This window comes from Canis lupus, chromosome 7 (genome assembly GCF_003254725.2).
Source record: "Canis lupus dingo isolate Sandy chromosome 7, ASM325472v2, whole genome shotgun sequence".
Taxonomy (NCBI): domain Eukaryota; kingdom Metazoa; phylum Chordata; class Mammalia; order Carnivora; family Canidae; genus Canis; species Canis lupus.
The window spans coordinates 1,182,343-1,209,212 of NC_064249.1; the positions used below are offsets into that span (position 1 = coordinate 1,182,343).

Sequence of the window (26,870 nt, forward strand, 5' to 3'; positions counted from 1 at the left end):
CACAACAAGACGGCCTCTGCATCCTGGCTAGTGCTGGGCGGGAGGTGAGAACTGGCCATAAGAACGTCTGTGTCCATCAACCTTCCAAATAGATCGTAACCGAACAGACTCCGTGTTATCATGAGCCAGTCCTGCACACCGCTCCCCACCCCCGCCCCCACGCCCCGCCGGAACAGCCTAGTGCTTCAGGTCACCTCTAAACTCTTCAGTGTATCCACCTCCTTCCTTCTTCTCTTTACCTCTCACACTCCCTTGCTTCTTCAAGACTATGAGCCCCCATTTCAGCTAAGGACCCCTGGCTGGTTCTCCCCTGAATCTGCTCTTCACCCTTCTATTTACAGATTTACATGATTATTAACAGTCATCCAGTGTAACGGCTTTTTTTTTTTTACTACAGGTAACACCTGTTTTTAACAAAGTCAAAATTTAAATTAAAATGTATTATGACTAAAATGGAAGAATTTTTCTTTTTTAAAAAAATATATTTAGGTTAAAATAAAATCTTTTTTTAAAAAAACAAAAATAGGGCAGTCCTGGTGGCCTAGTGGTTTAGTGCCGCCTTCAGCCCAGGGTGATCCTGGAGTCCCGGGATCAAGTCCCACATCCGGCTCCCTGTATGGAGCCTGCTTCTCCCTCTGCCTGTGTCTCTGCCTCTCTCTCTGAGTATCTGTCATGAATAAATAAATAATAAAATAAAATAATTAAAAAATATATATATTTATGTGTGTGTGAGAGAGCACAAACAGCAGGGAGTGGGAGAGAGAGAAGCACGATCCCCGGCTGAGCGGGGAGCCCAATGCGGGGCTCAATCCCAGCACCCAGGGATCATGACCTGCGCCGAAGGCAGATGCTTAACTGACTGAGCCCCCCAGGCACCCCTAAAATGGAAGAATTTCTTACTTGTGAGGTAAAACTGCAAGGTCACAGGAATTGTGCACATTAAATTTTAAGACAAACTGCCAAATTATCTTCCAAAATGGCTTTGCTAACGAACACTCCCACCAACTGAGTAAGAAGTCTGTGCTCCCCTATGCACTATTTTTGGCGAGGTGAACGGGTTCTCCCCCTGGTCTGCTGTTGCATCTCTACAGTTATTGGAGGAGTTAAGGATCTTTTAATTTGTATTGGCTTTTTGCACTTCTCTAGTCAAATGCCCTCTCATATCCTTTGTCCATCCAATTGGGAATTTTATGGGAAGTTTTATATTTTTTAGGTACCAATCCTCTTTTGGTTATAAGCCTTGCAAATATTTGCCCCTAGCTGGTCACTTGCCCACTTTTCAGAGGGGTTCATGAAATCCACCGAACCGAGGCAGTCCTCAGTCCTAATATCCTCAGGATAATACCAGAGTAGACGGAGAGATAGAGACAGAGTGTACACGTGTCCCACTGCTCTCTTTTTTGGTTAACAGTCCTACCTGGGGTCTGCCTGAGACTCAGGCCTTTACTAGAATACATCTTGCTCACGTGCATTATCATTTAGCTTAAGCTAGGTTGCAGGCATATGATCTTCATAACCCAGGATTCTGACCATTGACCTCCTCACTGACCTCATCCTCATCCTAGCCTTGCTGATACCCTTCAGCCTCCATCAGGGTACACATGAAAAGTTCGATTTCAGGGACTCCTGGGTGGCTCAGTCAGTTGAGCATCTGACTCTTTTTTTTTTTTTTTTTTTTTTTTGAGCATCTGACTCTTGATTTCAGTTTAGGTTAGTCTGGTCATGCATTGTGGGATCGAGCTCTGCATCTGGCTCTGTGCAGTGTGGAGTCTACTCATCCCTCTCCCTCTGCTCCTCCCCCAGCTCACGCATGTGCTCTCTCAAATAAAGAAATAAAATCTTAAAAATAAAAGTTGAGTTCTGTAATACTCTTCTTTTCATCTTAGAATGGCTTCTACTCACCAGAGGGTCTGAGTCCAGAGAACTTGGGGTGCTGTCTTTCACTGTCCTATCCTCGGGAGGTGAGGCAATGCTATGAGGGCCCACAGTGGGTGGGGGCAGGTGGTACAGCTTCGATTGGTCTTGTTGGGCTGATGGCCAGGGAAGAGTGTCCCGGACCCACTCCACTGGGTCCTCCCAAGCGGCTTTCTGTCCATGGACCTGGATAGAAGGAGAAATGTGGTTACTGGCAGAGGGATCCACAGATAGGGGCTTGCTCATGCAGTCTCCTGATGGCCAAATGCGTTTCCTCAAATGGAAAGCCTTGAGACTCTGATCCCCATGAGCTGAGACTCAACTCCTTTGAGTTTCCCAACAAAGGAAATAAGTTGGTGTAAACAGGTACAAGTGTTCTGGAGGCTAATTTGGCAGACTGTGCTAAAAACTTAATATGTACATGGGGGTGCCTGGAGAGCTCAGTCGTTTAAGTGTCTGACTCTTAATTTTGGCTCCAGTCATGATCTCAGGGATGTGAGATCAAGTCCTGAGTCAGACTCTGCACTGGGCGTGGAGCATACTTAAGATTCTCTCTCTCCCTTCCCCTGTTTCTAAAAACAAAACTAAAACCAAAACAGGGGATCCCTGGGTGGCTCAGCGGTTTGGCGCCTGCCTTTGGCCCAGGGCGCGATCCTGGAGTCCCGGGATCGAGTCCCACATCGGGCTCCCGGCATGGGGCCCGCTTCTCCCTCCTCCTGTGTCTCTGCCTCTCTCTCAATCTCTGTGTCTATCATGAATAAATAAATAAATAAATAAATCTTTAAAAAAAAAAAAAACAAAAAACCAAAAAAAAACAAAAAAAACCAAAACAAAACCCACTTAATATGTACCCATCTTATGACCCCATAATTTTAGTAGGGAATTCTTCCACCTTAGTAATCATGTCCTTTTTTATTTTTTATTTTTTATTTTAAGATTTTATTTATTTATACATGAGAGACACAGAGAGATGCAGAGAGAGAGGCAGAGACACAGGCAGAGAGAGAAGCAGGCTCCATGCAGGGGGCCTGATGTGGGACTCGATCCCGGGTCTCCAGGATCATGCCCTGGGCCAAAGGCAGCGCTAAACTGCTGAGCCATCCGGGATGCCCTCATATCCTTTTTTTAAAACTTTTTTCTTTTTAAGTAGGCTCTGTGCCCAATGTGGGACTTGAACTCATGTCCCTGAGGTCAAAAGTTACACGTTCTACTGACTGAGCCAGGCCAGGCACCCCAGTAATCGTGTCTTAAAAAAAAAAAATTTGACCTTATTGAAAACAGATGTTATCTGTATAAAAACACTTTGAAATCGGAAAACTGTTAACGCAAAATTTGGGGTGCCTGGATGGCTCAGCTGGTTAGGCCTCTGACTTCAACTCAAGTCATGATCTCAGGGTACTGGGGTCGGGCCCCACACTGGGCTCTCCACTCAGCAGAAAGACTACTTGTTCTTCTGTCCCTTGTGCACTCATTCTCTCTCTCAAATAAGTAAATAAATAAATAAAAATAATAATAATGCAAAATTAAACGAAATAATGATTTCTGGCATCAGTCTGATAGATAGTGTCTCTAGAAATTTACCACATTATCAGGGGATATCTATTGCAATAACAAATTACTTTTATGGAAAGTACATGGCTAATAGGGTCTAGACACTGCACTGTAGTTCACTAGTGCTGGAATGGATGCTAGTGATCATTATGCCCTAATCCACAGGTTAAAAAAACAAACAGACCTGGGGAGGGAGGCTTTAATAAAATGACATCTTCCTTTTGCATAAAGTTCTTCTCACTTCTAAAAATCTTTTCACGTATTTCATGTCTTTAAAATAACCCAGTGATTTAGGCAGAGCAGACTTTATTATCTCCTTTCTCACACAGAAGGATGTTAAAACGGGTTACGTAACTCAGCCAAAGTAACATTTTTGTTAGTAGTAAGCTAAGGTTATAATAGGGTTTTACTTAATTCTAAGCTCAATGATTTCTCTATTAGCTCTGATCCTTTTTTTTTTAAGATTGAATTTATTTATTCATGAGAGACATATATAGAGGGGAAGACATAAGCAGAGGGAGAAGCAGGCTCCCTGTGGGGAGCCCGATGGGGGACTCGATCCCAGGACCCTGGGGTCACGCCCTGAGCCCAAGGCAGACACTCAACCACTGAGCCACCCAGGGGCCCGAGCTCTGATCCTTAAGAGAGGTCTGTGTTTGGCATAGAGCCGAAAGGCCCAGGACTAGACACAGGCCCTCCAGAGACTGGTCCTGTAGCCATTTGCTGAATGGTGGATGGACGCCGTGCCCTACTCTACGTATTAGCAAGAGAAGCTAACAAGTCTCAGTAGCCTCATGTCTAACATTGAAGAGATGTTTCTGCCTTGTTGGGAGGGGCAGCCTGACCTTGGGGACTGAGCAGAATCAGAGGGTGGGGCTCACCTTGATCCCATCCTTCGCTCCTTCCTGTAGGTAGGGGATGATAGAATTGTTCCACAGGTCGATGAACCAGGTCCGGAAGTCCTCAATGCCAATGGGACAGGAAAGAAAGAAGCAAGGGCCTAGGGAAAAGGATGAGGCCATTAAGATGGTTGAGCACCCAGCTCTCCGCAGTCCTCTGTCTCTTTCACTCCCTAATACGAGGCAGAGGGGTCCCATGACCGGAGGAGGAGTCAAGTGCCCGCGGGAGATTATTGTCAAGACCACTGGGAGTGGTCGCCCTGCTGGCATGCTCATGAACGGTGCTTCTTCACAAGGTGCAGGTGGGGGGAGGGAGCGAGGGCAAGTTTTCCAATTCCCTCCTAAACACTTTCCTATCTTTTCCCCATTCGCTGTGGGGAAACATGAGGGAGTGGGCTTCACTTTCTGATGATCGAAGTGATTTACCCAAACCACGGTGCTAACTTCTAGGGAAACGCTTGGTAAGTAATTAAGTGGTCCTGGGTCTGAAGCCACGAGGCTTGCCACTCCTTTACATGCTGAAGATTCCAGAAAGAAATGGAAACTTCCCACTGGGTGGCAAAGCAGGAAAGGGAAGCCACCTTCCGACCCCAAGGGGGAAGCTGAAGCCCAGTACCGATGAGGAAGTCTGAGGTGCTGTGCTTCTCGAGGAAGGTGTGGAGGTGGTACCACAGCTTGGGCACCCAGTCGAGCACCCGAAGCAGCTCTTCCTTGTTGGCGTTGATGTCGCTGTCTGACTCTACCAGCTTCCTCCTCAGGTAACGAACCAGGAAGCCATTGGCCGGCTCCACATTGTTGGAGAAGGTCAGCATCCTGCAGCCAGTGATGGGAGAAGGGTCAGGGCGGCCACGCGGACGTTGCTGCCGTTCATCCCCTGCCCGTCTGTCCCTCCCGCCTGCTTCCCACTAGTGGCCACTGGGTTTCTTTTCAAGTAATAGCAGAGTGAACTGAACCAGGGCAGTAGCTGATTCCCAAATCAGTGCCCCTCTTCAGAAAACACCTGACCTCACCGACCAGATGAGGGGGTGTGCGAACAGAAAACCCAAATCACAGCATCCCAGCCCCAGCTCTCTAAGTATGGTAGTTCTTTTCTCTTCTCAAGGGTTCTCTTCCACCCCGTAACCGACACGGCAAACGGCCCTACTCTCTCTTCCCAGCCCAGAGGCCCTGCCTAGTTCTCCTTCCTTGTGCTACCTACTGCCCCTCCAGCCAGATCCTGGGGTTTAACCAGCTTCTCTTAGAATCTTAGGTAGGGTTGAGAGGTTTATCCAGGGTCACAGCTCTTACCTGAAGCTCAAGTGTAAGCCATGATTAGGTGTCATTTTTACAGGCTGATTGGTGGTACCTATGATATAAGGACTGTGGGAAGAAGGAGGAAAAATGTTTACTTAGATTTGCCTTAACCCTTGCTTTCCACTAAAAAGCAAGGGTTTCCACTAGGAGAGCCTCCACTGGGCTCTCCTTCATCCCACTGTGGTGGGTTTGGGCCTTACCATTTGTGGTACTTGCAGGTCAGAGCCCCATTGACCAGCTCACTGATGGACCCTGCTTCACTTAGGTCATCCAACAGGATCACCAGGGGGACATCCCCAATTCCTGTCTCCCGGTCTATCTGGTTGGCCAGGTTGGAGAGATACAGTTGTAGATCCTGAAATGAAAGAAATAAGTGGGTCAGCACTCAGGAGACTCAGGAGTAGTGAGCACTTGGCTCTGCCTTGGGAGGAAGGGTTTTGGAGAAGCTCTGCTAGTTCTGGATTTCCCTGAAGACTTTGGTTCCTGTTTGAACATTCAATTGTAAACCCAGACTACCGTGGACTGATAGACAGTGGTCCCAAAGGCTCTAAGACAACCGTCTTGTTTTTTATGTTTATTTTAACATTTTTAAAAAAGATTTTATTTATTTGTTTGATAGAGAGCGAGAGAGAGCAGAAGCAGGGGGAGCAGTAGGCAGAGGGAGAAGGAGAAGCAGGCTTCCTGCTGTGGGGCCGACCCCAGGACTCTGGGATCAAGACCTGAACCAAAGGCAGATGCCTAACTGACTGAGTCACCCAGGTGCTCCTCTAAGACAACGGTCTTAAGAAGCAGCTCCTGAATCCCCGAAGAGGAGGGATCATAATTTATTTCCTAAAGGGATTTTCACGGGGCGGGTACCCTGAGCCACTCCAATGGATATGCCTCCTCCTGCTGGGGTGAGCCAAGGTTTGAAGCCACTCCAGGGTGTTGGGGTGTGCTCCAGACATCCAGATTTGGCAGGGGATGGCACAAGGCATAAGATGTAATTCTGAGTTCTCCCCAGGAAGCCCAAAGTCAGAGTAATACTGAAAAGAACAGTAGAGAGAGAAGGAAGCAAAAGGAAGGACGGGATTTTGGGGTTGGTGAGGTGGAAATGGGGATGCAGTTTAGTCAATGGTCAGTGAAAGGAAAAGCATAGAACAGAGGCAAGGGGAAGTGCGGAGGAAGAAGGGGAGGGAAAAGTCTGGAGAGAAACTGGGGGCAGAGGATGCACTAGAAAAGGAGAATGTGATGGCATGCAGGGGGAGGAGGCGAGAACAGTGGAGGGGAAGATTCAGGCGGAGGAGAGGAGAGGCAACAGAAGGGGCAGGAAGGGGCCCGGGGGAGGCCTCCAGGAGGCTGAGGCCCGAGCAAAGGCTGGTGGGGTGTCACGAGGCAGCCACCTTGCAAGACTGCTGGTGCATGTTGAAGGTGCTGACGATGCCCTCGGTGACCTCGCGGCCGGAGCGCTCCACCAGGTACTCGGCCAGCCGGTTGGTCAGGTAGGTCTTCCCGGTGCCGCTGGGGCCCGAGAGGACGAGGCGCCGGTGCTTGAGCAGGAGGCTTATGTAGTGCTGCATCATCGGCTTGGGGACCAGGGTCTCGAACACCAGGCTGTCGACGCACTTCTCCTTCAGACCTGAACCCCCAGCCCCAGAGAGCATGAGCATGACCAGGGCCCTGAGGATGGCGAGGGCCCCCCAAAGGGCGTATCTTTCTTCACCTAGGACCCCGCCGAAGGAACTCAGAGCCCCCTGCCCCGGGGTCCCATGGGAATCTCCTAATTCCGAGTGTCGAAAACATAGATCTTATTTTTAGGGACATGTTCTGAGTTATGGGTGTGTGGGTGGAGTGAGAAACCCAGGCTTTCTAGAAATTTCCCTGGGCATGAAAATGGCCCTGTGAACAAAAGTTAGGACTGGATCCCACTCATCTTTTTATATCTCATGTTACTTAAGTACAGTGACCTGGCACACATAGCTTCTTAGTAAAGTCCTCGTTGAATAAACGCGTGACGCATTATCTGATGTTCCCCTCCTCTCACCCCGTATCGCTGCACCCAAAAAGACAAAGACTGACCTTTGAGGGAGACTGATATGTTGTTGACGCCTCGGCGGCAGGGAGGCATCTCCGGGGGCTCCGCATCTAACACTCGCTTCACGTGGCTGATGCTGTAGCCGTGGATGGACTCGGTGCTCAGTCCCAGGGTGGAGGCTGGGTCCATCTTGGAAATGTAGTCCTAACAGAAGAGAAAAGGAGAAAAAGAAAAAAAAAGAGAGGATCACCAAGATGATGCAAAGCCAGAAGTACCAGCCACAGATTTCAGAGGAAAGAGGAGTAGATAGATGGAGGGAGCGAAGAACCTATGTTTTTCCCAGTTAGCATTTCCCCAGGAAGCATCCCGGTGGGATATCCCAGGAGAAGATGAACCACCTTTAGAGGACACGCATCACTTTACCTTGAACACTTGGAAAACAGCTTCATCCAGCATCTTCCAGTCAACTTTTCCACTGACCTTGCTACAACCGAGGAAGAATTCCTGCTGCTTCAAGTCCTAGATAGCCAAGGGAGAAGTGTGTGAGCCTCAGTGCCGTCACTCCAAGAAAGGAGGGGTGCTCCTAAAAGGCCTTGGAAGTGGGGTGCTCCGGTTTGGGGGATACACAGAGCCCAGATGTTCTTGGATAAAAATAATAGTGTCACCAGGCCTCCCCGAAGAGCCTTACCCCTTTGATGATGTGCTGGGGGGGCATCCGCACCACCACCCGAAGGGTCACTTCCTCCTTTGGACCACAGGTGCTGATGCCATCCATGGGTGACAGGTCTGTCGGCAGCGAAAACAACTATTGGCTCTAGGGGCACCCACAGGCCTTCCTAAACCTTCCGGTCATCAGCCCTTCCAAAGAACCATTTACTACCAAGAGGAAACAGAAGCTCCAAAACTGAAAAGCAATTAAGGTTGCAGGACCAGAACAACTCTCCAGGTCTCGCGACACCGGGGTCGCCTCGGTTGAGGCACGTTAACCTCTGTGACCCGAGAGCGGTGCTACCGGAGCGAGTGGAACGCTGTGCCAGTGAGCCAGACCCTTTTCTTCTCGCCACCCGGAAAGGTTCTTCTCCCAAACAGGTACCTGTGTCGGTGAGGCTGGGGCTGGAGGAATGGGTGAGCGCAAGGCCCAGGGAGCGGCGAGGGGATGCTAGAGCCGACGATCCGGGGACCTGCCCTGGAGTGGAGCCTGACGAGGGGCCCGGGGCTACCTTCAGCCTGTCATTCTCCGCCTTCAGCAGGTCCACCTCCAGCTGCGGGAGAGCAGACAGGGCGGGGCCGCAGAGTTGGGACGGGCCCCAAGGCCCCCCGCTGCCCTTTCCTCCGCTCCCGCCAGGCTACGCACCTGCATGTTGTGCATGGTCTCCCGAAGCTGGTCCAGCTGGTGGGCTGAGTTGAGGGCTTCTAAGCGGATGTCTGTGAGCTTCATCTCTTTCTCCCACAGCTCGGAACGCAGTTCTGATACCTCCTTCTTCTCGGGTTCCTCTTCCTCATTGCCGTGGAACAGTCTGGTGTGGGGCACTGGGTGAGCAGGGCCCCTGGAAGAAAGCAAGAATGAGGCCGGGCCACGCGGGGCAGCTCCAGGGTTACGAGGGGACTCTGAGACCCGTGGTTGGTGGGCTCAGAGGTCATCAGGAGTGCGAGGGGAGGCCCACGCCGGCCTCACACACCCTGGGAGAGGCCTGCAGTGCGGTGTCATTTGTCCAGGGGCGAACCTCTGGCCAGCAGTGCGTACCAGTCCCCGGGCTGGGTGGCGGGCAGACAGCACTTACTCGGTGACATCAATGCCCACAGAGGAGGAGTTGGAGGACTTGATGGAGGGCGAGGCGGTCTCCGTGGAGCCGTGCTGTAGTTTGGGGGATGACGGGGCGGAGGAGTCGGGTGTGGCAATCTCCTCGATGTCGGAGTACGAAGAAGCTGACTTGGGTCCCTTTTTTATGCTGAAGGCTTTGTTGAAGGAACTTCGCAGCTGGAAAAAAGCAGATCCAGGTAGAGAGACATCAGGGCTCCACTCTGGAGACTGGGGAGGACTGCTTTGGGATTTCTGAGACAGAGAGGTGTACAGGCAGGGTGTCTGCTGGCTGTAATTAAGCCTCCCTCTTAAGGCGTCACTTGATTCATGGATGTGGACAGAAGAGTTGCCTAGAAATCAGGGCTGAGAGAAGTGAACTGTTCTGGCTTGCTGTTGTAGGCTCTGGGAACTCCTAGGGTCTGCTCTCTCCTGTGGGGGAATATGCCCCTGAGGGGAACGCACAGAAGCCCCCGAGGTCACATGGTGGCCAATCTCTCAATGATCCAACCCACCTTCTCCAGCAGACCAATTACTGCTCAGTCTAGAGCCTCACTCACTTTGGGTCTAGGATCCACCGCGCCATGACTCATCAGATCAGAATCCATTTACCTATCTACCTATTCACCAGAAACTGGCAGTACGATTCTGTGGAAATCGATTATAGGGAGTAGCATCAACTTTCTTTTAGTGTCTCTTGGGCCCAGCACATCCCAGAATGGTTAAAACAATCAGATACAAGTGCTTTCTGCTATCTATTCCCACTCAAGTGTCCTAGAGTAAGGAATGTTTCCTAGCATTTCCTCAGAATACTTGGGATACCATAATCCGACCACAGCTTGTTTGACCTTAGGTGTTGATGAGCTTGGGGGTTTAGGGCAGTGAGCTAGAGATGCGAACCAGGGCCTGTCCCACCCGTTCACATGCATCCATATAGCATGCACACACACACAGGGTCACAGATATGGAATGGCAGCAAGAGACAGAGAGTAAAGGAGGGGTCGAAGGCTGTAGGGGACAAAAGCAAACCAGATCTCTGGGACAGTGAGACAAAAGAAAGGAAAATTTGAGGATACTCTTTCAAAATGTCTCTTCTATAACACAGGAAGGCTGTTAGGTGAAGGAGCAGAGCTGAGGGCGTGTTGGGGTGTCTACTATGTAGGACGTAAAGGAGGCCCAATCTGGCTGTGATGGGGATATGAGAGAGAGAGCATGTGTGCAGGTAGCTAGAGTATGCGTGCAGGGGAGAGGTTACTGCAGAGGAGTCAAGGCTTGAGAATCCCATAGAGCTCGGTTCTCTGTAGAGACAAGGAACCCAGGGTGGAAAGTGGACTTGCTTGAGATTGTGGAATTGAAGGAAGGCCTGGGGCTGGAACTCAGCCTTCCTCATTTTCAACCCAATGGTCTCTACATTGCTGCCTCATGGGAAGCTGTGTGTATATGACAGAGACACAGAAAGGGAGTGAGTGTGTGTATGTGAGCGCGTGTGCATGAGTGTGTGTGTGCACGGAAAGAGATCTTGTGACCACAATCGGCCTGAAGCACATGTCCTGTAAGATCACAAAGACCCTGAGAGAGAGACAGGACTGTTCTCTGTGTCATTCGGGGTTCCCACAGCACAACCGCTGGCAGATGATCCCTGGTGTTACGTGGGGAGGGATTCCCCAAGTTCATGGACCGAGCAAAACGAAACAGACTCTACTCAGGCACATCTCAGGACGTCCCTATGCGGATATGCACTGGAGGGCTTCTCAGATGGGATATGGCGTCACTGTGTGAAGGAGCACTGCCACGGACTAGCGCACAACACACTCTGGGAAATGCCAACCTGAAGAGTCAAGTTTAAGTAAGTCTCCCGGCATTTTAGGCCCTTCATATCGGCACCCCGCCCTACTCAGTGCCCTGGCTACGCTGGTTTCCTCCTTCGACCAGGCAGGTCCACGTAGAAAGCATCTCAACACGCTCTCCTATCATAGTCCCATCTCGGTTTAGCTTTTTCCTCCTCTGTGGGGTTTCCCTGCTCTTCTGTAATTAGTTTCATCCATGAGCGCCTCTAGCACTCCTTGGCGGAAGTCAGCATTTCAGCACCGCTGGATTGTTCCCAATACCATATGTACACTCTTGGTTTTTGGTTTCCCCAGCAATTCTGCAGGCCCCTGGGTGGTTCAGATTACACTCTCCACCTTTCCCCATCCTTTCTAACACCTGGCACAATATTGGGCTAGGTTAGTGGAGCTCAGATGTCTGGTTCGTAATGGAAAATATGGAAAATCTGGGTTCACTTTCTGCTTGTGAGACTATGTGAATCCCTGAAAGGTCTTTGGAAACTCCATGGATACTCAGGTTTCAGGGCTTCAGGTTTTTGGGTGGTTTCAAGTGCCCTGGACTGGATCATATCCTCTCCTATCTCTGGTTTATCTCCCTGTAGAGCTAAATCCTCAGGTGAGACCCAAACTGAACTGGCCTCTTGAAACTGCAGTCGAAATAATGTTCATCTAATGATTCTCTTCCATTTTGGGCTTCTAGGGTTTGAAGGAACAACAACAACAAAAAATTAGAAAACTTGTTTCCTGGGTAGGAGGAACTCAAATTGACTGCTTTTATAACAGGCTGATTTTGTAACAAGGGGAAGACAGGAGGGAATAGATCAGGATTTTGTTTAAATTTCCCATTTGGCCCCCAACCAGACCACTCCTCTGTCCTCATATGGGGCAGCCGTGGATGGACCATGCAGTGGAGTGAGTTAGGAACTCCGGGGTGGTTGTTACGGTTAGTTTTATGAGTGGTCGCTCTTTCTTTACGGGGAAGGAGTTGCTCTGGAAATGGGGAAGGGATGGCAAAAGGAAAGAGAAAACAAGGAGAGAGGAACTGGGTCTCTTACCTCATAGACCTGGAAAAAAATAGGGATTTGAAGTCAGCATTTTGAAGGGAAAAAAAAAGAAGCAACACTTAATCACTCATTTCACACAGCTGGGACCCATCTGTGCTATACAAAGATTTGGGGGCCAGTCCTACTGAACAGGGGACAGAGGAGCGAGAAGTCTCCATCTGGGGATCCTTTCCTTACCACAGGCAGCGGAGGAGCAAAAGGTGTTTTAGATCTGCCTACGGAATTTCAGAAAGGGCATCCAAATTCAGTCTAGGGCTACCAGGAGCCAGCTAGGGGGTTTGGAGGGGTGGGGGACTATGTCTGGGCTAGTCAACAGGAATATAGAGGTTCCTTTGGAAGTAATATGGAAAATTCCACCAATACCTCTCCAAAAAAATTGAAGAAATGACCTGCAGGAGCATCTAGAATGAATGGCTTTGTTCAGAAAATCTTCTCTCCATAGTATAGAAGGGAATGGGGGTGGAATAGGCAAAGGGCTTGATAGGAGGTTCCCTTCTGGATATTTCCTTCTGTTGCCAAACACATTTGACCTACCCAAAGGTGTGGAGAGCCCAGGGAAAGTGGGTGTGGATACAGGGTTGCAGGGACAGCCTTGGTGCAAGTGGGGCGTGAGGGGGAGAACAGGGAGTTTAGCGGACCTTGCTCTGAGCAGAAGCCTGGGGCTTCCTATCAGCCCCAAGGAACCATATCTTGGTTAATTCTGGAAGGAGCCGATCCCTATGCTGAGGTGGAGATGACCCACCATGGCTCTACATGGTTCCCACCCTCAAAACTTCGACCTACCCAGCTCTTTTTTTTCTTCTTTTTTGCATCAGCATCCTTGCTGCTGCCAATGCTGGAATGGCTGGTGATGCTGTTGAGGCTGGAGATGCTATCCGAGGAGTTCTGTCTCTTGATCCGGAGTTCTAGGGACCACGTACAAGTGGGAAGAAGACACACAGGGGAGATTTAAAGAAGACATGAGACTTATGGCAAGTGCAGCTGCAGAAGGTGTAAGAGAAGGGCACCAGTAACTCCTATGTCCACATTATTCATTTTTGGGGTCATTCTATCAACAAATATTTATTGAGTGCCAATTGTGTTTCCATAACAAAAAAAAATGCTAATGGTAAAAAATGAATGATCCCTGTTCTCAAGAAGCTTCCAGTCCAGTAGGATAAATACACAAACTAGTGAACTCAGCCTGAATAGGTGTGAGAAAGGCTTAAGGAAAGCTGTCTTTGATGGAAGACATCAACCTATCATTTTTTTAAAGTAAACTCTGCCCCCAGCATGGGGCTTGAACTCACCACCCCGAGATCCAGAGCTGGACACTCTACGAATGAGCCAGCAAGGTGCCCCTCAGCCTACCATTTTCATGATTTTCCCCGGCAATACTCTTCAGCTGCCTGGTGCTCCAAGGCCAAGTGTAACTAGCCATGTGTCCTGCATTTAACCTCAATGAGCTTTAGTTGTCTCATCTGGCAGGTAGAAAATCTTCTCCACTCCAAGGAGGTTTAGAATGGCACAAAACATGATCTACTTTTCCACCACAGGGAGGGAAAAAGTTAACCAAGGAGGAGATGGTTCAGTCTTGAGAGAACAGAAGTTCTTCAGATGGGAACACTGGAAAACCCACATAGGGCTGAAGAGAAAGCACATGCAAAGGCCCCATGCAGGGCTCTGGCTTTGCTTTGGGGAACCTCAGGCAGACTGGAAGGGAAGCAGCCCAAGGAGCACGGCGAGGGGAGAGGGTGGAGGTTAAGCTCAGGTCAGACCGGGAGAGCCCTGAATGCCTTTTAAAGGAAATCTGCCTTTGTGCCATAGGGAATGAGCAAGGGCAGCAGAGATCCTGGAGCAAAAGCAGAATATAACCAGACATATTTTTTAGAGAGGGAGCGAAAGTGAGAGGAGAGCATGCAGTGACTGGAGGGGCAGAGGGGGAGAGAGCAAATCCTCAGGCAGGTCCCCCCGGAGCATGGAGTCCAACGCAGAACTCGATCCCTGGACGCCGAGATCACGACCTGAGCCGAAATCAAGAGTTCGATGCTTAACTGACTGAGCCCCCCAGGCGCCCCAAATACAATCAGATTTTTAAGACCTTATTATTTTGAAATAATTGCAGACTCACGTACAAAGAACAATACAGACAGGTTGCGTGCACCCCGCGGACAGCGTCCTCCGATGTTAGCACCTTCTCTAACTACAGGACAAGGTCCTAAGATTCGTTTTTTCCATAGCACTTCCTACGTTACCACGGAGAAAGCAGTGGAGGGAAACCAGAGTAGAGGTGGGGGACTGGTCAGGTGGCGATGTGCAGTTGTCCTTCTAGAAATAAGAGCTGTTCAGCGAAGATGTGGGTAGTTGCTGGTTATTTTCTCACTGTCTCCGTGACCGTGAGTGCCTCTTTAAACTCTAATCTTCCTTTCATACTACTGGGGAAACAGGATCCTAGGATCTACCAAAGCTCACGAAGCACACGGAAAACCCTTTTCAATGATTACCCAACCACGTTTATGATAGTATGGAGTACCTCCACTTATTCTAGGGCTGTGGAAAATTCTCAAGAGAACATGCTGACTTGACGTAAAGAAATTTCCATTTGTATAAAAATGGATACATCTATCCATATTTATTTGTTGGTTTATGCAGAAAATTATTTCTAGAAAGAGTCACAAGAACTATTAATAGTAGTTACCTCTGGGGAGTGAGATGTGGAAGGGGGGGTTCAGGGAGGGGGATTTTATTTTATTATTATTATTATTTTTTTAATTTTTATTTATTTATGATAGTCACAGAGAGAGAGAGGCGCAGAGACACAGGCAGAGGGAGAAGCAGGCTCCATGCACCGGGAGCCCGATGTGGGATTCGATCCCGGGTCTCCAGGATCACGCCCTGGGCCAAAGGCAGGCGCCAAACCGCTGCGCCACCCAGGGATCCCAGGAGGGGGATTTTATATTTTACCACATACCCTTTTGTTCAGTTTACATCAGGGGCTGACAGACTTTTACTGTAAAGGGCCAGGGAGTAAATATTTCAGGCTTTGCAGCCATACGGTCTGTTATACCTCATTAGCAATGCTGTTGCTGCATTAAAGCAGCAGAGACAATATGTAAAAATTGAGTGTAGCTGTGTTCTAGTAAAATTTTATTTAAAAAACAGGTGATGGGCATCTGGGTGGCTCAGTGGTTGAGCATCTGCCTTTGGCTTAGGTTGTGAGCGAGTCCGGCATCATGCTCCCCGGAGGGAGCCTGCATCTCCCTCTGCCTGTGCCTCTGCCTCTCTGTGTGTCTCTCATGAATAAATAAGTAAAACAATATTAAAAAACAAAATAAAACAAAAAGCAACCCACAGGTGGTGAGGGCACCTGGATGGCTCAGTCTAGTTAAGCTTCCAACTCTTGATTTCAGCTCAGGTCATGATCTTAGAGTCACGAGATTGAGTCCTGCATCCGGCTCTGCACTTAGCGCAGAGTCTGCTTCAGGTTCTCCTCTCTCTCTCTCTGCCCCTTCCACTTCTCTCTCTCTCTCTTCTGAATTAAATAAATAAATCTTAAAAACCAAAAAACAAAACAGGTGGTGAGCCAGATTTGGCCAATGGGACATGACTTCCTAACAACCCCTAGCTCACATTTTCCCTCTAGAACATGTATTGCTTTTATGATAAAAATAAGTTTAATTTAAAAATGAGTTAATCTGGGACACCTGGGTGGCTCAGTGGTTTAGCACCTGCCTTCCTCCAGGGCGTGATCCTGGGGTCCCGGGATCGAGTCCCACATCGAACTCCTGCATGGAGCCTATTTCTCCCTCTGCCTGTGTCTCTGCCTCTCTCTCTCTCTCTGTGTCTCTCATGAATAATAAAAAAAAGAAAAAAAACTGAAATGGGTAAAACTACAGATGAGAAAGTGTTGGTTTGTCTATTTGTAAGGAAAGTGGAGAGAATGTCTTTTAATGCTGGACATGTTGAGTTAGAGACACCACCTATCAGATGATCTAAGTGGGAATGTCCAAAAGTGTTTGGAAATAGAGGTACAAAATTCAGGATGGGGATACAGGTTGAGAGGACAGAGATACATATTAAGAGGAGGTTGTAAAACTTATTTGAGCTAATAAACTCAGCAAAGTTTGTTGGATACAAGACAAATATATAAAAAAAATCTATTGTATTTCTATATAACAGTCATGAATAATCTGAAAAGGAAATTGGTAAAACAGTTCTATTTACAATAGTATCAAAAACAAATTTAACAAAAGACTTATATACTGAAAACAGCAAAATGCCACTGAAAAAAATGAAGGAGTATTTAAATAAATGGAAAGGCATGCCATGTTCATGGAAGATCTATTGTTAAGATGGTGATATTTTCCAAGTCCATATACAGAGTTAACACAATCCTTCTCAAAATCCCAGCCTGCTTATCTGCAGAGACTGACAAATAATCAATCTGATTATAGAATTCACATGGAAATATAAAGGGCACAGGGTGGACAAAACTGTCTTAAAAAAGAACAAAGTTGGGGGATCCCTGGGTGGTGCAGCGGTTTAGCGCCTGCCTTTGGCCCAGGGGGCGATCCTGGAGACCCGGGATCGAATCCCACGTCGGGCTCCCGGTGCATGGAGCCTGCTTCTCCCTCTGCCTGTCTCTCTCTCTCTCTCTCTCTCTCTCTGTGTGTGTGACTATCATAAATAAATAAAAATTAAAAAAAATCTTTAAAAAAAAAAGAACAAAGTTGGAAGACTAAGACTTCCTGATTTTAAAGCTTACTACAAAGTTATAGTAATCAAGCAGGGTGGTAATGGTTAAGGACTCACAAATAAAGAATGGGATAAACTGACAGTCTAAAAATAAACTTATGTTTATGGTTAAGTGATTTCCTACAAGGGTGCCAAGATCATTCAATGGGGAAAAATAGTCTTTATAACAAATGGTGCTAGGACAACTGGAAAGTCATTTTACAACAGAACGAAGTTGGATCCCTACCTCACACCATATATGAAAATTAACTCAAAATGGGCCAAAGAACTAAATGGAAGAGCTAAAACTAGAAAACTTTAGAAGACAACATCAGAGTAAATCTTCATGACTTTGGATTAGACAATAGGGTTTTTATATGTAATATCTAAAGTATAAAAAAAAGAAAAAAACTAGATAAAATATACTTCATCAAGATAAAAGTTTTTGTTCTTCAAAGGACACTATCAGGAAAGTGAAAACAATCCACAGAATGGGAGAGAGTATTTGTAAATCATACCTTATAAGGGTCTAACATCCAGAATATATTAAAAACCCTTATGAGTCAACAGTAAAAAAGACAAATAATTGAATTTGATTAAAAAATAGGCCTAGATTTAAATAGACATTTCTCCATAGATACACAAATGATCAATAAACACACTAAAAGAATACTCAGTATATCCTTAGCCATCAAGGAAATTCAGATCAAAATCACGAGACACCACTTCACATCTACTAGGATGGCTCTAACAAAAAGAAAGGCAGTAGCAAGTGTTGGCAAGGATTTGAGAAATTGGAATCCTCATGCACTGCTGGAAGGAATGTAAAATGGTGTAGCAATTTTGAAAACCAATGTGGCATTTCCCCAAAAAGTTAACATAAAGCTACCATGTGCCCCAGCAATTCCACTCTTAGGTATATACCCCAGAGAGCTGAAAACGTATGTTCACACAAAAGCTTGTACGTGAATATTCATAGCAGCATTCTTCATGACAGAAAAAAAATGTGAGAACAATCAAATGTCCATGGACTGATGAAAAGATTAAAAACGTGGTATGTCCACACAATGGAAGATTATTCAGCCATAAAAGGAATGAGGTACTGATATAGGATATAACATGGATGATTCTTGAAAACATTATGCTAAATGAAAAAGCCAATTACAAAAGAGCATGTATTGTATGATTCCATTTCTATGAAATGTCCACAACAGGTAAATCCATAGCGTCAGAAAATAATAGATCAGTGGATGCTGAGGACTGAGGAGGGAACAGAAAATGATTGCTATGGATAGGAGATTCCTTTGTGGGTGGGGAAAATGTTCTGGAATTAGATAATGGTAATGGCAGTAAAGATGCTAAAAACTACCGAATTACACACTTTATAAAGGTGAATTTTATGGCATGCAAATTACATCTCTGAAAGTTCAAAATGAAAAAAGAAGAGGTTATAGAAGCCACAGGATGGATGTGAACACTAAAGAAAGTGTGTAGAGTCATTAAAAAACGGCTATGGCTGGGCACCTGGGTGGCTCAGTCTGTTAAGCGTCTGACTCTTGATTTTGGCTCAGGTCATGATCTCAGGGCTTTGGAACTAAGCCCCGTGTGGGGCTCTGGGCTGAGCACAGAACCTGTTTAAGGGACGCCTGGGTGGCTCAGCGGTTGAGCGTCTGCCTTTAGCCCAGGGCCTGGGATGGAGTCCCACATCAGGCTCCCTGCATGGAGCCTGCTTCTCCCTCTGCCTGTGTCTCTGCCTCTCTCTGTCTCTCTCATGAATATATAAATAAGATATTTTTTTTAAAAAAGAGAACCTGTTTAAGATTCTCTCTCTCCTTGTCCTGCTGCCCCTCCCCTTACGAGGTAGTACAAGGCCAAGATGGGAATGATGACTCAGAAGCCATGGGGAGAACTTAATGAAGGAAGGAGACCTTAACAGGACCAAATATTGGAAATCTTGAGATACTGCCTGTGTATGTGTGTGTGGCGCAGGTGTGTGTGTGTGTGTGTGTGTGTGTGTGTAGAAGAAGGTTTTTTTGAGCACCTACTACATGCCTGGCTCTATGGTGAATGTTCACATAGATCTGATTTGATACAACAGACTTCTGGTTAGGGACTATGTCTATTTCACATAAGTCAAGTAAACTAAGTACTAAAAATTATTAAATTCAGAAAAAAAAAAAGGGGGGGGGGAAGCCTGGGTGGCTCAGTGGTTTAGCGTCTGCCTTTGGCTTCAGAGTCCCGGGCTCAAGTCCCATATTGAGCTCCTTGCATGGAGCCAGCTTCTCCTGTCTCTGCCTCTCTCTGTGTCTCTCATGAAAAAGTAAATAAAATCTTTAAAAAATAATAAAATTATTAAATTTTGGGAAAATGGGTGTCCCTGGTGATTTCAGTGAAAGCAGTCTTAGGGTGATAGTAATGTGAGCAAATTATAGTGGGGTTAGGTGGGAAAGAGAACTGGAAGGTAGGGTGATGAAGGAAAGAAGGAAATCTATCTAGTAGAAAGGAGATAGTGGATACATCACATCCTTTGCCTTCCTTAAAGATAAAAGAGACTTTAGGAGCATTACAAGCAGAAGGAAAGGAGCAAATGCAGAATAAGAGGTCAAAGATGCAGAAAAGTGTGTGTCTGTGTGTGTGCATGTGCAGACGAGTTGGGTATCAGTGCTAGAGGGAGCATCCCAAAGCATGACGAAAGGGAACCCTCTTGGCCAGAAAGGACAGCCCCTTCCAACAAAACGGGAGAAACATAAAGGATCAGATGAATATAAATTGATGGAATGAAGAAGTCAATGGAGTTCCTATTTGAAAATGTTCATTTTCTTGGTTAAGGAGGAGGCAAAGTCTAGGTTCAGAGGGAGGCAGGTAAGCAGCCAGAGTAAGGGGCCGGAGAACATGATGGAAGTTGGGGATCTCTGCTAGTGGGATAAAAAGGCGGACAGACTACAGACAAGTTAGGGGACCACCCCACTACCCTGGAAGGCTGCCTGGAGTCAGAGGTTGCAGGGTTTAGGGGCATCAGACCACTACGCATCTTGACTTTGTCAGGCAAAGCTTGGGTGGTTGTTAAATGCCAAGGCTGACTTGTCATTTGAGCCTCACTTAGGCTCCGTGATCTTTGCCTCATTTTTTTAAAAAATATTTTATTTATTTATTCATGAGAGACAGAGAGAGAGGCAGAGACACAGGCAGAGGGAGAAGCAGGCTCCCTGCGGGGAGCCTGACGCGGGACTCGATCCCGGGACCCCGGGTTACAACCTGAGCTGAAGGCAGATGCCCAACCGCTGAGCCCCCTGGGCATCCCTCTTTGCCTCATTTGAAGAGCAGATTGCACCCCCCTGGAGAACTGACATGAGGATCAAATAAGAACGTGTGTGTGTGTGTGTGTGTGTGTGTGTGTGTAAAAATGTAAAGTGCTAATTTTTTAGACTTTATTTTGTAGAGCAGTTTTGGGTTCACAGCAAAAATTGAAAGGAAGGTATGGAGGCTTCCCACAGCCCCGTGTGGCCCCCGACAGGCACCCCACTCTCAGCATCCCCCACCGGAGGGGCACATCTGTTACAACTGATGAATCTGTGCCGACACGTCATCATCAGCCAGAGTCCACGGCGGACACCAGGGTTCGCTCGTGGTGTTACAGACAGTCTAAGGCTCTGAACTAATGTATAGTGACAGGCACTTTCCATTCTAGCATCACACAGAGTATTGTGCTGCCCTCACACCCTCTGTGCTCTGCGTGTTCACCACCCCCCACCCTTCACAGTCTCCTCCTTCGTCTTTGCCAGAATGCCATATAGTTAGAATCGTGCGACATGTAGCCTTTTCTCATTGCTTTTTCCACTTAGTGACGTGCAAGGGAGACTGCTCAGGATCTCTTCATAGCGTGCTAGCTCATTTCTTCCAAATGCTGAATAACGTCTCATTGACTGGCTACAGCCCAGCGCATTCATCCATCCGCCTACCTGAAGGGCATCTCGGTTGCCTCCACGGTTTGGCAGTCGCGGATAAAGCTGCTGTCAGCCTTCTTTGAGTAAGGAGTAGGACTCCCGGATCAAATGGTTAAGAAGAAGACCTTTAGACTTTTTTAAGAATGAAATGCTATTTTAACCATGGCCTTTGACAGCTCTTGGGCTCCGCCCTCACCCTCAAGGTTCAGGGGAGGACCCCCGGGGATGATGGGTGTGCTCTCCTCTCCCTCATCCCCAGGGGCGGTAGGGTCATGGCCCTGGCACTGATGAGTCCGGAGCATCACATTGAAGGGCATCAGGGGGCCCTCACCTTCTAAAAATTTGATATGGGACCTGGCACATCGTAGGCACAGACCAAAGTCTCCAGTAACCCCCTTCCTGTCCTCCTCCAACCTGTGGTTGGACGTCCTACCTTTGGGTGTGGTTTCTGAGGCATTAAGGGCTCCCTGAATGACGGCCTGTGCTTCAGAGTTCTTTTTCTTCAGAAAGTCTATGGTTTCCCGTAAATCCAGCAGCTCCGTGTCCTAAGAGAGAATGACACTGGTGTCATTAGCTGGGATTAGCCAGGCAGTGGGCGCTGGAATTCCACCGGGTTTGCTAGAGAAGGCGGGGAATTCTGAGGGGAGGACGCTAGCCTGGCCCGTGTGCCCCAGCTCCCGGCTCCCTCACCTTCTCCTCCGCGGTCTCTGCCAGGTGTCGCAGGCGGGAGGTCATATTCACCAGGCTCTGCTCGAAGGCCGCCACGAGGTTAGCCTGAAATAAACACAGACGGAGGTCCCTAAGTCACCTGAGGCCTGGGCAGGGAACAGAGACTGTGGGGGGGGGGGGTAGTTGGGGCTGACTCTCTGTGTCTTAGCAGCGACCGATGCCAACAACCCTCCTGGCGATTTCTGAATACTGATTTCCCTGAGCAGACAGGTGGAATCGAACCCCTTGATGTTCGGCCTGAAGACAGGTTCTGGTGGGGACGAGCTTCCGGAGCGATGAGGTGGCAGAGACAGCATCAGGGCAGGGCAGGCTTCGGAGGCCCTGGGACACTGGGGATCTAGTACCTGTCACCACCAGAGGTGGGACTGTCCCTCTGCTCTTCAGGAGGCCTGTAACCTCCAGGGCTTTGCAATGGTCTCGATTGAACTCCTCCACTGCTGGCGGGCTGGCCCCATGGATCCAGATCACCTCCCAGTAGAAACTGCTCGGCGCTTCTGTCCACCTCTGCTCCCAGGTGCCCTCTGTCGTCCAGTCCGTCCTGCTTCTAGCCCCGGGGTCTGCAGGCGGCCTCCGCAGGGCGGGACAGCAGTAGGCCGCGTGGCCACTAGGTGTCAGGTGTGCTTCACGAGGAGGAGGCCGGCGGTGGAGGGCGGAGGGTGGCGCTGAGGCCCCGGGGCAGCAAGGACAGCCCTCCAGCTGTTCCGGGGTGGCAACACGTATGGGAAAGCCCGAGGGAACCCGGGGATGGAGGGATGGAGGGATGGAGGGATGGAGGATCCACCATGGCTGGAGGGCGTCTGAGCACGTCTGTGACCCCACAGCAAGGAGTGCGGGCAGGCTTCGGGCAGACCCTCGGCCCAGAGCTCTGGGATGGGGTCTGTGGCAGCTGTGCCTGCTTCCCGTGGACCAGGGCTTCTCTCCTCCCGGCCGGGTCTAGCTTTCACCGCCTGCCCTTGAAACATGACCCAGGCTCCTTGCATTTGACAGTCGCTGGCGGGATGCGTTTGGGTCTGGGCGGGCAGCCTCTTGCGGGCACCGGTGCTATGAGGCTACAAGGCCTGGGCGGTCCTTGGCAGACCTGTGTCATGGCCATGACCCCGAGCTGTTGGCTTCCACCCGCTGTACAGGGAACTCCTGTTTTCTTGGCCTCGGGCTGTGTCTCGTTCACTTTTCTACATCCCTGCCCAGGTCCGTAAACACACTGCATGGGGTCCCCGGACATCTCGTGAGGAACCCCAACGACGGCTGGCTTCTCGTGTGCTGTCTTGGCCTCTTCTCATGGGGGCCCCCTTCGCTCTGGAGGGGCTTTCTTCCCGTCTCCTACACACCCTCTCCTTCCTCTGAGCCCTCCCTGACCCTCAGCCTCACCAGGGTGCCTATAAGACTTCAGGGCTGAGCCACGGTGCCAGGGCGAGGCTGGCACTTGGCAGAGGTGGAGGGCTTCCGGGCCCTCCCTGTCTAGGGTGTGCCCGCGGCATGGGCAGCTGGGAAGCGCCATGGAACACGACAAAAGCTCCGTCAAGGACCAGGGGATCCATGTCTCTGCTTGAGGGCAGGGCTCCGACCCTCAGCAGGAATCTGCCTCTAAAATTGAGAGCCCGTCATGTCTGGGTGTTCTCTCTTGGCCAGGACACTTCCTGTTGGAAGAAAAACCACCCTCTACATTCATTTTCTTGGCTCTCCCGCAGCCTTGACAGCACGGTGGCTGACGGATGCTGTAAATGAATCAGACACACCGATGTCCTCTCCTCCCGGCGCCTCTCCCCGCAGCGTCTCCCAGATGTGATCCTGGGGTGTGCAGGATGTGACCCGGGTCACCAGCCGTGGTGGGTGGGGCACGAGGGAGGGAAGCCATGGGGCTCTTGCTGACATTATAAGTCTTAGGAGTCCCCAAGAGTGGAAGACGGTGCATGACATGGGCTTCAAACAAACCGGTAAGCGTACCACGTAGGAGTGGGGGGTTTGGGGAAAGAGCAATATAAGAAAATAACCAGCGTGATGAGGGAAGCGGTTGAAATAGAATGGAAAGCTGCAACACCTGGGGGGAGAAGTGGTCTCCTCGATCCCAAGGGAAGACCCCAGGCCTGACAGCTGAGTTCCCCAGAGAGGAAGGGACAAGAGAGGGGAAAACAACAACAACAACCCCAGAAACTCCTGCGGAAATTGCAGACATGGTTACTTTTGTGCGAACACTTGGAAGGCTCCTGCAATTCCGGCTCAGCTGTTGTTTACAGCGTTGGGGGAAAATGGGTCTTATGTTCTCTGTTTGCAACTTGGTCACAGGGGAGACACTACCGAAGCCCAGGGAGAGGAGGCGGCCTCATCTCCCGCCGTGTCACGGGGTAGAAGAACCAAGGCCTACAGGAGAGCCAGTCCAGCGGGACGGACTGAGGGCAGGTCGAGGGCGGGGACGAAGAGTTCTGGCTCCCAACCTGAAGCTCAGGTCATTCCTGCCCCCGCCCAGGGAGCCTGCTAACAGAAGGCGGTTGGCAGTGAGGACGCAGCTGGACTGGGGGGCGGTGCACTTCCCGGCGGGTCACGCCTGCCACACAGAATGCCACTAGCCGGTCCTGGGCCTGCCCAGGTGTGCGGCACAAACGACGTCATGAGCATGCCCCGGGGCAGCAGCAGAGAGTTCCAAGGGTTCGCCAACACGTGGCCACTTGTGTCCACGGCCATGCAGAACCACCCCGTCTCTGGGGAGTTCAAAGACGGCCAGGCACGAACTCGTCTACACCCGTTAATCAGGGTTGGGGCAGAAACAGTTCTCTGTAAGAATTGGGACTCAGGGAAAGAGCGGGCCAGGCCGGGTCCATGTCGCACAGCTGTGAGCAGGACCTGCTCCCTTGGACGCTAAGCCTGGGGGATCCCTGCAGGGAATTCTCCTCCTCTGGCTGAACTTAGGTGACTTATGGCCACTGTAACTGCCTGGGTCCCCCCCTCCTTCGCGGCACTCACGTTGGCAGAAAGTTGAGACGTCAGGGTGGCCACTTTTTCCTGGGACGACTCCAGTTCCCTACGAAGCTTCCGGATTTGCTGTGAAAGGAAGAGAAATACAAACTTAACGGTGGCGGCAGCAGCAGCAGCAGCAGGAGGAGGAAGAGGAGGAGATCTGGGAGCGGAACGGGGCTCAGCGGTGTTAACAAGCAGAGACAAAGGCTTTGCACCCTACCTCAGACTGCATCCTCTCCTCAGCCTGAAGAAGGAGCACAGAAGGAGAGAAAGAGAGAGAAGGGGGTAGTTACTACGGAGGTGAAGAAGCCGGGCCCGGGGCGGGGCAGAGAACCTGCAGAAGTGGGACTCGGGGGCCGAGACCACTTCCCGGCCCGGCCCGGCCCTCCCGAGACGGGCTGAGCCCCTATCTTCGGCCTCAAATAAAAGGTGGCTCTGGAGCTCGGGCTCCAGCCAACCGGGTCATTGCCAAGATGGCTGGGAGGTGAAACTCCAGTTGATCTGAAGACTAATCCCTACCGCCGCTCACGCAAAGGAGTAAAGAGAACCAGGGGAAGGACAGATGGAAGAACCGAGTTACACCCCACGGCCAAGGGCGCGCGTGCCCCGTTCCCCGCGGGGACACCTGGCGACTTCCGTCCATGCTAGGATGCGGGACTCCTATCAACCTACACCTACCCGGCCCGCCTTGCCACGGACACCCCCCACTTAACCCTGGCACAGAACGGGCTGTCGCCAGGGCATTGTGGAGTTTTCAAAGGAGGGGAGCAAAAGGCACCAGCGTTGGCTCAGGAACCGCTGGTGAGGCCAGAAAGGCCGCTGAGAGCTGACGTGGTCAACCGCGTGCTCCAGGTTCTAGGCGCCTCCCCGGCCCCCAACCCGACCCAGCAAGGCACAGTGAGCAGTTAGCGGCCCCCACCCACCCACCCACCCCGCTCCCGACCACCACGGGCTCCAGGGAGCAGGGCCGGAGCGGCGAGGGGGCGGAGGGGAAGAGAATAACGCTCTTACTGAGGAGTACGTGGAGGAGGCACTGGACGCCAGGGACAGCACAGAGCCGTGGACTGGAAGAGAAATAGAGCGCACAGTTAGCAGGGGCTCCAGGGACGGGGGCTTCCTGGGCAGAGCCCTGGGGCAGGAGTTTGGACTCTGACTCTGGAGGCCATTCGGAGCAAACAGGAGGGACACGGCGGCGGGCCCCAACGGGCATCACGACAGCCCCGGGCAGGCCGGCGACCTGGAGGAGGCGAGGCCCTGAGCAGAGCTAGCCTCCTCCTGCAGTCTGCACTCTTGGGCAGCCGGGGGCTGGCGGGCCCTGGCTCAGGTGGCCCTGCTCCGCGGGGCACGAGGGTTCAGGGGGAGGGATGCAAGGGGTCGGGGGGCAGGCGTCCTCTGAGCTTCCCAGGCAGAAGTGCTGAGGCTGCGGGGCAAGGGGAGTTTCTCATCAGAGCTGCTCAGAGCAGGTCCCGCAATCCCGTCCTCTCCCCGGCCCTGGGGGTCACGCAGATGGCACGCGGGCTGAGGTGTCAGGTCCTGGCCCCACTGACTCACTAGCCCTACTGACAGAAGCACCGTGCCCTTGCAAGGATGCCGCTGCTGAGGCCGAGCGGGCCCCCCCCCCCCCGAAAGCCACAGTGGGAAGCCTGCTGTCCCGGTAGAGCCTGCGTCCTCCAGGCCCTGGCCACGCACACCCGCGTCACCACAGACAAGCACAGGGCCCTCCCTGAAGCTGACCTTTGGCACGTTCTCGAAAGAGGAATGAGATGCCTAGTTCCTTCCCAGGATTTAAGAGCCCCCCCCTCCATGTCCCTGGCTCTTTCCACGTTTGCGGAGAGACTGCGGGGAAGAGAGACTGCTGCTGGGGCGCGGAGGGGAGGGGCTGCGGCTTCCGGAGCACTCTGAGGGGAACCATGGAACCCTTCCATGCTCCACGCCCCGCCCCCGGCCCCAATGGCAGGTGCTCCGTCCCAAAGCCCCAGCGCCAGACAGTGCCACCCAGAGCCACCCAGAGGTTCCTGGGCCCCCAGACCCTTCAAAGGGATGGGAAGAACGAACTGAAATGGCCCCGACTCGATGTTCTGTGAAGCATATACGTGTGTGTGGTGGTGGTGGTAGTGGCGGCAGTGGAGGTGGCGGTGGGTGAGGGGACCCAGCAGAGCTGGAATGAGCGTGA

At 50.5% G+C, this 26,870-nt stretch overlaps 1 protein-coding gene across 7 annotated transcripts in view; it reads right to left on the reverse strand.

The window, feature by feature from the left end:
• The window catches only part of NAV1 (neuron navigator 1), a 242,873-nt gene that overhangs the window by 7,122 nt on the left and 208,881 nt on the right, over window positions 1-26,870 (reverse strand). For 5 of the 7 annotated variants that reach the window (XM_049112004.1, XM_049112008.1, XM_049112006.1 and 2 more), the window contains 18 exons: window positions 25,709-25,761; window positions 24,918-24,941; window positions 24,704-24,781; window positions 21,707-21,790; window positions 21,450-21,561; window positions 13,143-13,264; window positions 9,453-9,649; window positions 9,026-9,218; window positions 8,765-8,933; window positions 8,360-8,457; window positions 8,095-8,190; window positions 7,716-7,875; window positions 7,040-7,275; window positions 5,858-6,012; window positions 5,652-5,723; window positions 4,981-5,177; window positions 4,347-4,465; window positions 1,903-2,100 (listed from right to left, as the gene is read on the reverse strand). In XM_049112004.1, coding sequence (XP_048967961.1) covers window positions 1,903-2,100; window positions 4,347-4,465; window positions 4,981-5,177; window positions 5,652-5,723; window positions 5,858-6,012; window positions 7,040-7,275; window positions 7,716-7,875; window positions 8,095-8,190; window positions 8,360-8,457; window positions 8,765-8,933; window positions 9,026-9,218; window positions 9,453-9,649; window positions 13,143-13,264; window positions 21,450-21,561; window positions 21,707-21,790; window positions 24,704-24,781; window positions 24,918-24,941; window positions 25,709-25,761 — 2,363 coding nt within the window. The remainder of the gene's footprint in view (window positions 1-1,902; window positions 2,101-4,346; window positions 4,466-4,980; window positions 5,178-5,651; window positions 5,724-5,857; window positions 6,013-7,039; window positions 7,276-7,715; window positions 7,876-8,094; window positions 8,191-8,359; window positions 8,458-8,764; window positions 8,934-9,025; window positions 9,219-9,452; window positions 9,650-13,142; window positions 13,265-21,449; window positions 21,562-21,706; window positions 21,791-24,703; window positions 24,782-24,917; window positions 24,942-25,708; window positions 25,762-26,870) is intronic. The other 2 variants (XM_049112007.1, XM_049112005.1) reach the window with 1 other exon arrangement.